Here is a 15,592-nt window from a genome sequence, read left to right as displayed (position 1 = left end):
CAAGGTGGTTGACTGGCATGTTAAGGGCTCACTTTTGTTTTATAATCTATTTTATCTATCACTTATGAGTTCCCCCAACCCCCATATACACACACCACACACCCACACCCACACCCACACCCACACAAAGGATCCTCGGAGCTTTGCTTGTTTTAGGCAGACTCACATAGTTCAGGCTTGCCTAGAATTTGCTCTATATCCAAAGATGACTTTGACCTCTTTCTCTCTGCCTAACAAGTGCTGGGATTGCAGGTGTACGCCACAATGCCTGGAACAGTTTAAATTTCTAGAAAACAAAAAACGAGCCTATAATAGTGGCACACGCCTTAATCCCAGCACTCAGGAGGCAGAGGCGGGCAGATCTCTGAGTTCAAGGCCAGCCTGGTATACATAGAGTTCCAGAACAGCCAGGGCTACACAGAGAAACTCTGTCTAGAAAAACAAAAAAACAAACCAAAACCTGTTATGTAAAAGAGGATATCCATACCAGGAGTGGTGGTGTCAGCCTTTAATCCCAGCACTGGGAAAGCAGAGGCAAGTGAAGCTCTGTGAGTTTGAGACCAGCCTGAACTGCATAGTAAGGTCCAGGCTAGCCATTACTACATAGACCCTAACTCAAATAAATAAATGATTCACCATGACTTTCTACTTTTAAAATTCTATTTTTATGCTGACACTAGAAATGAGAAACAACTGTTTACATAAAAGTGATTACCATAAAAGCAAACAATTATTTTAAAAATACCACCTTTTAACTATTATTAGACAATTATTAACAAAAAGGCTAAACTGTGAAAGGAACATTGTCTCATTTTCTAAAAAAGATGAATATTTATTTTTATTTGTGGGTGTCTTGTGTATGCCATGTGTGTGAGTGTCCAGAGGACAAAAAAAATGGTGGGCCCCTGGAATTGGAGTTCTAGATGGTTGTGAGCAGCCTGATGTGGATGCTGAAAAAAAAAAAAAAACCACTCTGGGTCCTCTGGAAGATCAGCAAGTACTGTTCACTGTTGAGCTATCCCCACCTAGTACTCCCCCTGTCCCCTTTTAGGGACACTGCCTCTTACCTGATGTATTCCTCCTTATTTTCTTCTGTCACAAGAATATTGCCACCATTGGGTTTCAAATCATGACTCTTAATTTCACCTAGAATTTCTTTATCAACAGAGAAGTACATTTCCAAACCACATTCTTCAATATTGTTTTCTCTGCACAAATGAAATTGGCACTATTTGTTATATATACAACTCAATCATAATTCAAAAGTTTTAATTAAATTCAACTTCTAAATTTAAGTAATAAGCCTTAAATTATGACATCAAATTCAAAGAAGTGGAACATTATAATCACATAACTTAAGACCTTGGGTGCACTTCTGTAAGATTTAGCATACTAAACATGACAAAGGTTAGATGTCCGTATCATTTAAATTCAGTAGAACAATGACATGACTATAATGTAGAAGAGTCCACTAGCACCATAATGAAAGCACACAGACTATATTAAATAAATGTGAAAAGAAACTTACTTAACCCAGATGAGAGAATTGTAAAATTCTGGATCAATAGATTCTAAATCCTTAAGTCCAACTGGTTTGTTCAAGATACGTTTATAGAATGGTAAAGAAAACCCAGTATCTATGAATTTCCCATGGAATAGAGCCTATACAGGAAAGAAGCAATAACATTTATGATAACTGTATAAAAGTCATTGTACATCAGAACATTAGATAAATTCTCCATTCAAAAAATTGTTGAGGCTGGTTGTGATGGCACGTGCCTTTAATTGTACTCTAAGGCCAACGTAGGCAGATCTCCATGAATTGGAGATCAACCTGGTCTATATAGTGATATTCAAGCCAGCCAAGGCTATATAGTAAGGCATTTGTGTGTGTGTGTGTGTGTGTGTGTGTGTGTGTGTGTGTGTGTGTGTGTGTGTGTGTATGTGTATGTGCGCGCGTGTGCGCGCACTGAAGAACTCACTTCTCTTAAACCTTTCCAGCTAGAGAGACAGATCAGCAGTTAAGAGCACTTGTTGCTCTTCCAGAGGACCAGGTTTGATTCCCAGCACCTACATGGTGGCTCACTACTGTCTGTAACTCAAGTACCAAAAGATTTCATGCCCTCTTCTGGCCTCCACAGGCACCAGGCATGCACATGGTGCTCAGACATACATGAAACACCCAGACAGATAAATAAATAAAAATTTAAAATTCTGTCACAATGGGCGGTAGTGGTGCATGTCTTTAATCCCAGCACTCGGGAAGCAGAGCCAGGCGGATCTCTGTGAGTTCAAGGCCAGTCTGGTCTACAGAGCGAGATCCAGGACAGGAACCAAAAACTATACTGAGAAACCCTGTCTTGAAAAACAAAACAAAAACAAAAAAACCCACAAAAATTTAGTATTGCTGAATGAGTAAATGCACAGTTTTACACCTGTACTTACCATGGCAATAAACCTTCCGATAAAGCGAAAATATTTCAGGTGGTCTGGATTGATGTAAGAAGCGGGGTTTATCTGCAGGCAGTAGTTATCTTTCCCTGCATATTCAAACAGGCAATACATTGGGTTCAACACTTCATGTGACAAAAGAAAGAACCATTCTCTGAAATCAAAAGAAAACTTAGGATGAAAAATCTTGGAGGAAACCATGTCAACAAATCACAGAGCAGTGTTACAGAGTTGTAAGGAACCTGCCTGCCTCAACTGCAATGCTTTCTAATTTACTGTTGATTATTCTTGGTTCTGTTCAAACTCACACTATGTTACACAGGATATTTATATGCTCTTAAATTTCAAATAATCTTAAGATATCATTAACTTTAAAGACCCTTATTTGATTGCCCATTAAAATTTTTCTAATCATAGTCATAATGTACACCTTAACTTCAAAGATATTAAAATGTGTTAGTTGATAAAATTTTATGCACAAGCAAGTTTAAAATGTACTATTGGCCCAGGTAATTAGAGCAGTTGACTCACAACTACTGTTCCTCTTAAATGAAGTCTCACAGTGTACTTGAGCCACTACGCCAGACACCTCATTGTCACAGGGAAAGCACTTATTCCAGGCACTTGTTCACCAGAAAAATGCCCTGAGAAGTTTGTTCTTGCTGGGGGAGAGGGAGATGGGGCGGGGGGGAACAGGCATGAAAATTTGCAAGTCAAAGGTGGTTCTCCTGGGGACTGGGGGTTCTGGGGGCTGAACTCTGATTGACAGATTTGTGCAACAATCATCCCACCAACCTCCCTGAAACTCTAATCTAAGTGACCTGAAAACACCAACATAAGAAGAGTATGGTCACTACGTAACATGGAGGGTCTATCTGGTCTGATATACTGTGCCATCAGCATGTATCCTAGACCTCTTGTCCTGTTAGTGCACAACCTCAGGTGAGACTGCTGTAAATATTTTAATACTACTGGGCATTCTTCTGATTATGACTGAGTGATCTGTGTCTCTGGAATGATCTAAATGTCTCTCTGCATACTTAATAGGATTACTTCATGTATTTTCAAACAGTTTACTCCAATTTCATAGTTTATTAAGCTATAAAAAATTATGTAGGCTAGAGAGATGGCTCACTGGTTAAGAATACAAACTGCTCTTCCAGAGGACCCAGAGTTCAGTTCCCAGCACCCATATCAGGCAGCTCACAACTGGTTGTAACTCTTGTCCAAGGGATCTGAAGCTACCTTCTAGACTCTACAAGCAATGCATTCATACATATAACCACCACCCACATATGCATACATACATAATTACAAATAAAATCTAAAAAAAAAAAAGAGAGAGAAACTAGTAAGATGAACTCACCAGTTAGCCTACAAAGATTCATGAAAAAAATCTTTAAGTCATTAAAAAAAGACAGTATTTCAGTCAAGTATGGTGACATACGCCTTTATTTCCAGCACTCAGAAGGCAGAGACAAGAGGATTTCTAAGCTCAGGACAGCCAGGGCTATATAGAAACCTTGTCTCAAAAAACAAACAGTATTTCAGAGGCTGGAGAGATGGCTCAGTGGTTAAGAGAACTGGTTGCTTTTTCAGAGGACCTGGGTTCAGTTCCCAGCATCTACACTGTGGCTCACAATATAATTCCAGTTCTAAGGAACCAACACCCTCTTCTGACCTCCAAAGGCACCAGGCACACACATACATGCAGGCAAAAACACATGCACATAAGAAAATATAAAGAATTTAAAAAACAAAACAAAAAACCCAAAGTATTTCTGCCCTTCATAGTAATCCTAGAAACAGATATTTGCTCAAAATAATAAAAATATTCAAGCTGTCTTTCCTTAAAATTCTTGCCCTTCCACATTGCTACTGCTTTGTAATTTATTTTTATTTTATTTTATTTTATAAAGAGTCTCATGTAGCCCAGGCTGGCTTCAAATGCCCTCTGTAGCCCAGGCTAGCCTTGAACTCCTCCTGATCCTCCCTATTTCTACCTCTCAAGTGCTGGGATTAGTCATGTGCCACCACACGCAGCTTAAAATTTTATTATCTATGTAGTTTTAAATATTTGTTTTCCGTTTATTGTTATTTATTACTGTTGTATGTATGCTGCATGTGAGTATATGCAAGTGTGTGTATGCATGTATGTATGCATGTATGTATGCATGCATGCATGTATGTATGTATGTATGTATGTGCAGATCATTGCACACAAGGGCCACAGTGTGCATGTGAAGATTACATAACAGTACTGGTTTCTCTCCTTCTGTAAGTTTTGGGAACCACATTCAAGTTGTGTGGAAAGCACTTTTATCCACTGAGCCATCTTGTGGCCCTAGTTTAAAAATTTAAACTGGTGTCATGGAATATTGTCATGGAATTAGCAAAGCTATCTCCTGCACAAGGATGTCTTCGAGAGTCTGAATGGCTCCAAAGTGTCCATTTAGTCAAGCAGAATAAAGATACTCAGCTCTTTTCTCATAGCACTCTATATTCTCAACACTAAGTTAATCCTAGGTAGGAACTGAGGCACTATCAACTTTCTGGGTACTCTAGTGAGAAGAAATGACTTGACACTACAGGGCTCGAGGTCATCCATGAACAGACAGAAGCTGGTTGACTGACACTGGCTACTGGTCAGAAAATGAAAACCTTACATCTGGCTACAACTTACATGCCCCAGGTGAATCTCTAAACTTCATCGTCTGTAAAATCCTATCCCACAGGGTTAGTCTGAGGACCATGTGAATGACGTAGGTGCAATCACCTAGCAGTTCTTAGAAAATAGGCACTGAGCTAATGTTTGTTGAAATTCTGTAGTTGCAGCATAATAAAGCTACAATAATTTTCTATATTTCATTTTCCTGAAACGTGAGATTGAGAAAATTAACACTTGTGAACAAAGTGTAATGATACCTTTGGAGGAAAGGACTAAGTTCTGAGTATTCATATATCACTACCTTGCTACACCTCCATAATCTAAACCTTCTTCTCCTGGGAAAATCACCCACAAACGTCTTCTCAGATCTTGCGGGCTGAAGCTCATTATCTACAAAACAATAAAGTAAGAGAACTGTGACTACAATTGTGGAAACACACTATCACTTCCCACTCACTCCATTATAGGTAACAGTCTAGTTAACAGTACACACATAGAAATACATTATGGTAAAGTTTCATATATTTACTATATGCATCTATTTTTTATATATTTTATATACTTCTACATGAAACTTAGGAAACTTAAGGAGTTGATCTATCAATTGTGTAGTGTGCAGAGTAACGCTAGGCATGGTCAGGGATTAGGTATTTTCCCCCCCTTCCTCCAGTCAGGGAGGGAAGAGCAGTAGGGCTGGTTAGGTTTGGTTTAAATGTTTCATAGTCAAAAGATACACATAATAAGTAACTGACTAATAGTGGCTGCAGCCTCAATTATCCTTGGAAATACACACAGTGGGAGTCTATAATTATACAGAAAACGACTACTTTGCCTCCCACAATGGGTGGTTAACAGTGTCATCTTCAGATAGGAAGACAGCAGCATTGCAGAGCTACAGTAGGTAGGCCAATCTTTCTCCCTCGGTAATATTATTTAACTATTTCCACTTAGGAGAGGGATAGATAGTTTGATATAATGCCTGTACTTTATCACGTGATAAGAATAAACTGTTAACACTTAAATATCCAAAGTTCATCGATACGTTCTGTCAGTTCCCTACAAAAGAGAAACAGACAAACAGTAACATCCAGGTGTAAAAAACAGTTCAGTGGTTGTGACCGATGTGCATGTTTACGATAAATACCCTACAAGTGCCATAAACTAGACACTCAGCTACACAGATGAGAGATGTCACAAGGTTACAACTAGTGAACAATCCCCTTTAACAAGTACTAATGGGAAGGGACCTTTTTTCTTCTACACTTTCCACCATAAACAGTTGTACTATGCTAATAAAAAAAAAATTTAAAGCAATTTTATCCAATACATATGAAGAAAATCTGTTGCTAACTTTAAAATTACATCTTATTTTGATATCCCATTTATTACGTTTAAGCAACCACATTTTCTCTTCCATTATCATTGCCCATTTATCTGGTGGATGTCAAATCTAAGAGGAGAGTTTTAAACGTTTTGGCACATCACCATGTCACTGCAAAACCCTTGAAGTCGTAGGAACACAAAGACAAAGGGCTGGAGTAGTCACAGTTTGCACCTCGTCCCTGCAGCTACTAGAAGGAAAGGTTCCCACGACACTGCCTCCTCTTCCTGAGTTGGGCACTGGGAAGCAGTGAGTGAGGGCTGGGCTGAGGGTGGCCATGGAGGCTTACATCAGGCCATGGTATAAACAGAATTCTCTAAGTGCCTCAGTCGCCAAGGCCCACTTGATGTTCCTATGCAGCAGGATGCCAACTGGCTTTTCTCTTTAATGTTAATAACTGAGGTTCTATTAGAAAAGGAACAAGGGGGCTGGAGAGATGGCGCAGTGGTTAAGAGCACTGACTGCTCTTCCAGAGGTCCTGAGTTCAATTCCCAGCATCCACATGGTGACTCACAACCATCTGTAAGGAGATATGGTGCTCCCTTCTGGCCTGCAGGGATACACACAGACAGAACACTGTGTACATAATAAATAAATCAATAAATCAATCTTTAAGAAAGAAAAAGAAAAGGAAGAAAACTCTTCCTGCGATGAGCAGCAGGTAAGGCCAATAGCTCCAACCTCTCTTCCCTCCGCATTCAGTTTAGTGCTTATGAAACAACCTATCACAATATATTGCAGGTGCTTGAAAATCATTTCCACATCTAGTAATAAGACAAAGACCAGCAAGACGTTTTAGGGAAAATTCCATCCACAGGGTGTTTTAATATTCTAATACAATCTAATACTTAACTGCAGTTGGCTTGATAGTGATGTCTACAGTACAAAGTAAATAGTGAACTAACTCACTGATGGGAAATGAAAACTTTATTGACTACTGAAAATTCATAGAGCATCTTTTAGATAGCTGCTACCAATAGCTAATTTCTTTTCTACTTAATATATTACTTCCAAGAGAAACACGTTTATCATAAAGGTAATGCAAAAGTATAAAAACACGCCGGGGAGTGGTGGCGCATGCCTTTAATCCCAGCACTCGGGAGGCAGAGCCAGGCAGATCTCTGAGTTCGAGGCCAGCCTGGGCTACCAAGTGAGTTCCAGGAAAGGCGCAAAGCTACACAGAGAAACCCTGTCTCGAAAAACCAAAAAAAAAAAAAAAAAAAAAAAAGTATAAAAACACAATCTTTCCTCTTTTCCCTACTCATTACATGTTCATGGCTATTTCCAGACCTCTGTCTAGTGACAGATTATGTTTCTAGCTGTGGATCTATTTCAGATCACACACTTAGCAGCTGAGACACAGCACTTGAAATTCACTAATCTACACTGAAAAGCAGAGCCACTGCACAGGAGCACCTGCACTTAGTCCCTAGCTGCAATGTACTAAGACCGCTGGCAACAAAGTGAAACTGAACAATTCAACCAGGGGCTGGAGAGACGGGGGGAGAAAGTGCTCCTCGTGCAAGCTTGAGGACCTATGGTTAAATCTCCAGCAACCCATGTAGGAAGGAGCCTGGTGTGGCAGTGCATGCCTGTAACCCAGCGCGGAGTGCCAAAGACAGATGGGTCCCAAGAGTCTGCTGGCTAGCTGGTCTAGCCCAAATTGTCAGCACCAGGTTCAGTGAGGGACCCTGTCTCAAAATACAAGGTAGAGAGTGATGGAGCAAGACACTTGAAGTACACCTCTGGCCTCCACACTTACATGAATAGGCACACGCACAGACACACAGAAACACACACAGACACACAGACAGACAGACACACACACACAGGGGAGCACACAAACTCTAAACGTAAGAAGTTCTAAACTATTGAGAGCTAACTATCAGTACCAGAAGGTAATAATTAGAGTGAAAGAGACAATACCTGTTGAAAGGAATCCTCAAACAATGTTTTTCTTGTCACTGTGATCTTTATATGCTGTGGCATGGCCAGTTGCTGAAAGGTAAGAACAATTTAAGTTAACCCTCACCATTAAAATGGCCTAGCAAAAACCAAGAAGGGAAGTGTTACTTACTTTTATCTTTGCAAATGAAAACAGACTTGGAATATGAATTTATACCATGATAGCCAACACATCTGTCAACATCATGTTGATCCTTTTCAATATGAGTAAGAAGAAAATCAGATCTCGTATGTAAAGTGCTTATTTAAGGACTCAATAAGTCTTTTAATTTTCAAATTTTAATTCAGAATTATGTTTCCCAGTTAATTATAAAAATCTGAATTTAAGTATTTAACATAATACTTCGATTAATACATTCATTTTATTTAGCATCAGAAAATCATTTATTTAGACACCAGAAAAAAAAAACATTGAATATGTTTATATGTATATGATCGTATGTGTACTTATCAAAGACATTTCTATCAAACATTAGACATGGAGTTATGCATGCAACAAACATCTATAATTGCAGCATTCAGGAGGCTAAGGCAGGAGAATTTTGAGTTCAAAGCCAGTGTGGGCTATTTAGATTGTCCTGCCTCAAACACACACAAACACACACACACACACACACACACACACACACACACACACCTACTAGATAGGAAAGTGGCCAAATGCACACACACCTACTAGATAGGAAAGTGGCCAAATGCAATCTGTTTATCAGAAAATACTTTGTTTAAAGATTTACGCAACTTGAAAACAATAGGTACCAAAGAAAAAAGTTATAATATTTTCTTATTCAAATGATTTCTAGCCTAATCTTTGGGACAACAGAAGACACAATTATCTAATAAGTATATTTCACTGTCCTAGAAATGGATGACTCCAATGCTTCACACTTTTCTTGTTAATACATATCTGCAGAACTGCTGTGAACATAAGCAATGTAACAAAGGAAAGACAGAGAGAGACACAGAGCCAGCACTGACCTGACACCAGAACCGGAAATACTGAACCTTCGCCTTGAAGTCCCGAACATAGGCTATCTGGGGCCCGTTGTCTCTGAAGAACAAAAATTAACACAATATATGCAACTGCTTGTAAAAGAAATGCTACAGGAAAGCAACCCGCCGCGCCCGCCGCCCCCCACCCCCCCCCCCCCCCTCCCCCCCCCCCCCCCCCCCCCCCCCCCCCCCCCCCCCCCCCCCCCGCAAACCCTGTTGCCACCCAGCACTCAGCAGACAAATGTAGAAGTACCCAGCAGAGCATATTCCTAATACAACTCTTTTCTTTTCTTTTTTGAATGTTTCCTAAGGACTTTTTTTAAGTGAAATCTTGTTAAAGGCACTGCTAGGGGAACTTTTGATATGTGCAGGTGAATCTCACAGGGCTGGATAAAAGAGCTCATACATGAAAATGTCATCCACCACAACTACTCCTCTATCCTCTGTCCTTAACCGAGACTCAAGGTCACCATGCAGATGCTACCTAGGACTGACATACCCTAGTGTGCTCATGGGTTTTAGATCTGTCTAATGAGTTCTAGCTACAAGTGCTGTAGGGGCTTTCAAGAAACCAATTTTGAAAAGAGCAAAGATATCGGTTAAGGGTTTTGCTGTTCCCCATTCCAGTGTGGCCTTTTTCCAAATGACAAGCACAATGAGGAAGCAAACCATGCTCTAGGGCTGTACAACACAGGAACTCCAGGCCAATGGAGAACTCTATTTGGCTGTTTCAGTGAAGAATTACATCTGATTTTGTATCCTGCAACCCTGGGAAATTTACTAGCTCTAGTAGTTTTCTCTATCTTCCTTACAAACTTCACTACATCTGATTCTTACGAAAGAGAGACAGCCTTACTTCCTCCTCTGCAGCCTGCCTCTTCTACACTTGATTGCCATATGATGCTGAGCGGCAGCAACGCTGATAAACATCCTTGCTCTTGTGGAGTAATTATTTCATCATTAAGCATGATGCTGGCTGAGGCTTTTGTCTGTACTTTTGTAGATAAGAACATTTCCAAGGCAGGTGAAATGGGTCATAAAATTGCTTTGTATTTCATCAAAAGCTTTTACTGAATGATCATGATGTATTTTAAAAGATTCATTTATTTGTATGTATGTGAGTGTTGGCCTGTATGTGTATCTGTGACCATGTGAATGCCTGATGCCTAATGAGGCCAGAGAGGGCACTGGATACCCTGGAACTGAACTTTTAGATTGCTGTTAGATGCCATGTGGATTGCCATCAACTGAACTGGAATCCTCTCCAAGAGCAGCAAGTGTTTTTAAGTACTGAGGCATTGTTCTAGCTACTGATAATGTGGTTTTTCTCCTCTAGTCTATTTTTATAGTGAGTTTCATTTTTTTTTAAATTTTATCTAGGGGAGGGAGTGTGTGCCAGAGAAGGCCAAAGGAGGGCACTGAATCTCCTGGAGCTTGAGTTACAGGTGGTTATGATTATAGACATACGTCATTATCTGGTCCAGGTTATTTTTAAATAATGTAGAGAAATATACTATTCGAATATAAGGTATTATTGTAGGACTTTGTTATATGCACTCAAACTTAATTGTAACTATATTATCTACTTATAATTTATTTCCACATCTAGATTATCTCTATAATTTTTCATTGGTGCCTAATTGGACTGATTTCTTAGTTTCTGCTGTAAACACACAAGCTTTTAATATGCAGAAGTATAAAATTCTCAAATACTAGCAAAATGATTTTGGCATAATATTAAAGGATTGCTGTTTTAATTCTTTATATCACATACCACATGGGATTTATTGTTCGAATATAAGGATAGTTCAACATGTGAAATCATGTAACAATCATGTATCAACATAACAACAACAAATAGGGCCAGAAAGATGGGTCAGGACTTAGGAACACTTACTGTGCTATCAGAGGACCAGAGCTCGCTAGATCCTAACACACAGGTTGGGTGGTTTACAAATGTCTGTAACTGCAGCTTCAAGGACTCTGACACCCCCTTCCATCCTTTGTGGACACACACACACAATTTTTTTTTGAGGCAGGATCTTGGTTGGCCTTGAACTCAAAGAAATCTGCCTGCCTCTGCTTCCCAAGTGCTGGCATTAAAGGTACGCAACACCACACAAAGTGACTTTTTTTTTTTAGTTAAAAGAAGGGAGGAAAATTCAACAAGAATATCATAACCAATAATTAAAGAAAATGAAAACGTCTCTAAGATCAGGTCAGATGCAATGAAAGGATGTCTAGTATTGGAAATTAAAGCTAGAATAACTAGGCAAGAAAAACAACAGGCAGACTGGGAATAAGTTTAATGATATGTTTTCAGATAATAAAATCTTACATGCAGAAAATGAAGATTACATAAAAAAATTCATTAAGTATCAGAATATGCTAACACATCATCAGTTATATTTCTATATATTAACAATGAATCTGAAAAAGAAATGAAGAAAACCAACTCATTGGCTGCAGGGCAGCACTCTTGTTACTGAGTGGGATCTTTTTGTACTTTTGTTTTGTTTTGAGACAAGGTCTCATATAGCCCAGGCTGGCCTCAAGATTCTGATCCTCCTATCTCCGAAATGCTGGTATTATAGGCATGTGCCACCATGCCTGGTTGTACATGCTACTGAAGACTGAACTCAAGGCTTCATGCATGCAGGCAAGCATTATTCCAACTGAGCTACATCTCTAATCGATTTGTAACTAGTCACTGGAGGTGTACTTAATCAGTCCACTTTCTTCTTCTAATAAAAGGAAAAAGAAAAAGCTATTCCATCTACTTATTTATCTACCAACTGAACTACAGTCCCAGCTCTACTTCTTTTTAACACTTATTTTAATTAATTAGTTAATTTATTTAGTGTTTGTGTGTGTGTGTGTGTGTGTGTGTGTGTGTGTGTGTGTGTGTGTGTGTGTGTGTCTATATGTATAGTCATGCTCATACCATGGTACTCAAGTGTCAGAGGACAACTCGTGGGAGTCAGTTCTCTCCTTCTACCATGTGGGTCCTGGGTATCAAACTCAGGTCCTCAGGCTTGGCAGTAGGTGCCTTTATCCACTGAGTCATCCTATGTCGTCTCCCCCACACCCAGTGTTTTAGTTTCGAGACAGGGTTTCTCTGTAAAACAGCCTTGGCTATCCTGGAACTCACTATGTAGACCAGGCTAGCCTCGAACTCAGAGATCCATCCACTTGCCTCCCAAGTGCTGGGATTAAAGGTGTGCACCACTACACCTGGCTTAGTGCCCCATTTTCAATCGTTATTTTAGAGTGTACTTCTACTACTAACATAAAAAGTTCAGCCAAGTGTGATGACATACACCTTTAATCCTAGCACTCATGCAACAGAGCAGATACCTCCATAAATTCAAGGCCAAGATTTACATAGTGAGACTGTCTCAAAAGGAAAAAAAAAAAGGAAAACAACAACAAAAAGCAGTTTACTATAAAAACAGCCATATTATACTGGCTGAATATCACACACTTTGTGCTTATTGTGTATCTTGACTGCATCATTTTTTTCCAGTGCTTTGTTTCATCGTGTTTTGTTCTTCATGATTTTAGGAATAATAGGTCATACATACCTAGGCTGAGTATACATGACATATAGTCTAGGCATGTAGCAGGCTTAATCCATCTAGGCTTCTGAAAGCATATTCTTCAATGCTCACACAATGATGCATTTCTTATAATGTATCAAGTGACTCCTGCCAGTATATAAAGAACTGCTAAGCTTAGTGTGGTGGTACACCTCTTTAATACCAGTAGAAACCGAGCCAGGTGACCTCTATGAGTTCAAGGCCAGTCTGGTCTACAGAGTGAGCTCCAGGCCAGCCAGAGCTACAAGGTGAGAACCTGTTCCCCACCCAGCTCACCCCCAAACAACAACAACAAGATTCATTATTCAGAGACCTATGGGCAAGCTATCTCTAGTACACCTCTTGTCTTTGCTAATTGAAATCTTTGTCAAAATCCAAGAAAATTAGTTGTGCTTTTAATTAATAAAGTTAAGAAAACTTACAGGGCAGATTTTCCTGTACGTGGATCTATATAAGTGGTTGTTCTTTTATTGTGGTCCACAAAATATGGGATTCCATCCACTGTGAATCTCATTTCCCAGCCTTCAGGTAAGGGCTTTTCATTTAATTGACTATAAAATACAGAGGAAAATGTAAACAAAAGATATCAAAGGTTTACTTCTTTGCAAAAAAAACAGAAACTTAAAAATACCTGTAAATAGAATAAAATCTTTCAGGAAACCTACATGATCCTGTATTATCAGATAATAGGTATCTCTACCTAGACATTCTATAAACACATTAAAGTCATCATCAACAACATTAAAAATGAATCATCATCATATTATTGGCCTATGTTTTGCCATTTTAATAACTCACCTCAAAGAGTCATGGTACCCAAGCTCACCCATTCTGCCTTTAAAGTCTTTCTGTTCATCCTTTCTCTCTGATTCCCACCATTACTCTGGTCTTCTTCATGTAAATATTCTGAACAGCTACCCACACGGTTCTGCTACTCCTAGTCTCACTCGGGTCTACATAATGACACTGTTGACAGAGCCATCTCCCCCAAAAGACCTCTCATCAACTCAGTTTCTCTTTTAGACTCCCTCTCAGGAACCCTGAGATTTCATGACATATGGCCAGTGACCATTTTCCCAAACAAGTCACATCTGTCACAGTTCTGATATGACATATTTCCCCCATTGACAAATTTGTTTTCTCTGTCAAGGCAACTTAAAAGTTCTTTATAAAACATCCCTATCTCCTTCCTTCTTTATACCCGAAAGCTCTGGGCTGCTTCCTTTAAACTTCAGGTTTTTCATCCACAAAACGCAGGCAACAGCCAGATGTAGTGGCACATGCCTTTAATCTCAGTACACAGGGGCAGGGGCAGGGGCAGGGGCAGGGGCAGGGGCAGGATCAGAGGCAGGATCAGAGGCAGGCAGATCTCTGAGTTGGAGGCCAGCCTGGTGTACAGATGCACTGGGAAAAATTGGAGAGAGGAGAAATTGGATAAGATCAAAATGTATTATATACTTATGAAATTCTCAAAAGATAAATAAACAATTAAACAATCAAGATAATACTGTGTAATAAAACTATATGAGAAATGAAGTAAGAAAGTGTTTTAGTATACAGAAAGCCTTCAAATAGTAACTGTTAATCACTTTTTCTACTACTACAAAATGATCATTCTAGTCAGGTCTCTCCAAGTACTTCCTATGTACTGCTGGCACACTGTCACCATCCCTCAGGTTGTATGTTGGTAAAACTTTCCACTCTGAAACTATTACATGAGTTTTAGAACCTAAACTAGATTTACAACACCCATATAATTGATGTATTAGCATAAATATTCAAGTGGATACTAGTAAACCTATGAGTTTACGGTCCTTGTTAAACATAAATGCAACCAGACTTCTCAGTTAGTTGAGTAAAGTAAATGCAACTTTTATCCCTGTATACTAGTTCATTTCTTTTTTTCTCTTTTTTTTCTCATGTATCCAGCCTAGGCTAACCGTGAACTTCTGACTTTCCTGCCTCTACTTCTCAAATACTGCAATTATAGGCATTTGCTGCTATGAGGGTCTTAGGGATCCAAACCAGGGTTTCATGCATGCCAAACAACACTATACCAACTAAGCTACATCCTTATCCCCCACCCCTGGTTTTACAGCTTCAAGTTTCTTATCTAATGGGCTTGGTATGCGGGAACACTGGAAATATCAAGTTTATAACACAAAGGAAGAAAAGCGGAGATCTGGAGGCATTCAAGCTCACTATTATAGAGAAACACTATTAGTCTGGACTGTTGTTTTCCTCAAGTGGACTTTAGAAGGACAAAGTACTGTATTCAGAAGAACACTGCCTTCAATCGTATTTTACAAACTATCAAAATGTTAAGAATATTTAGTCTTATTCATATAATTCAATACAAATGTCAGGGAAGACTAACCAAAAATATAAAAAAGATATTTCACTTCCATTGTGATTATAGTTGCTAAATAAGCTCAAGAACCAGTTGTCCTGAAAACAAAGTAAATTAAGATAAATTGGCATATATTGGTGAATTATCCCATGCTATTCAAACAATAGATTGATGCACTAAGGGGT

General features: G+C 39.2%; 1 protein-coding gene across 3 annotated transcripts in view; it reads right to left on the bottom strand.

Annotated features, from left to right (window-relative positions):
- Positions 1-15,592, bottom strand: part of Itch (itchy E3 ubiquitin protein ligase) — a 119,534-nt gene that overhangs the window by 19,220 nt on the left and 84,722 nt on the right. For all 3 annotated transcript variants that reach the window (XM_052725594.1, XM_052725596.1, XM_052725597.1), the window contains 7 exons: positions 13,480-13,608; positions 9,444-9,516; positions 8,427-8,498; positions 5,421-5,509; positions 2,446-2,605; positions 1,529-1,662; positions 1,068-1,208 (listed from right to left, as the gene is read on the bottom strand). In XM_052725594.1, the coding sequence (XP_052581554.1) occupies positions 1,068-1,208; positions 1,529-1,662; positions 2,446-2,605; positions 5,421-5,509; positions 8,427-8,498; positions 9,444-9,516; positions 13,480-13,608 (798 nt within the window). The remainder of the gene's footprint in view (positions 1-1,067; positions 1,209-1,528; positions 1,663-2,445; positions 2,606-5,420; positions 5,510-8,426; positions 8,499-9,443; positions 9,517-13,479; positions 13,609-15,592) is intronic.

This window comes from Peromyscus californicus, unplaced genomic scaffold (genome assembly GCF_007827085.1).
Source record: "Peromyscus californicus insignis strain IS unplaced genomic scaffold, ASM782708v3 Scaffold_7__1_contigs__length_154581171, whole genome shotgun sequence".
Lineage (NCBI taxonomy): Eukaryota > Metazoa > Chordata > Mammalia > Rodentia > Cricetidae > Peromyscus > Peromyscus californicus.
The sequence above is the reverse complement of the archived record's forward strand: the minus strand, read 5'-3'. Positions and strand labels throughout refer to the sequence as shown.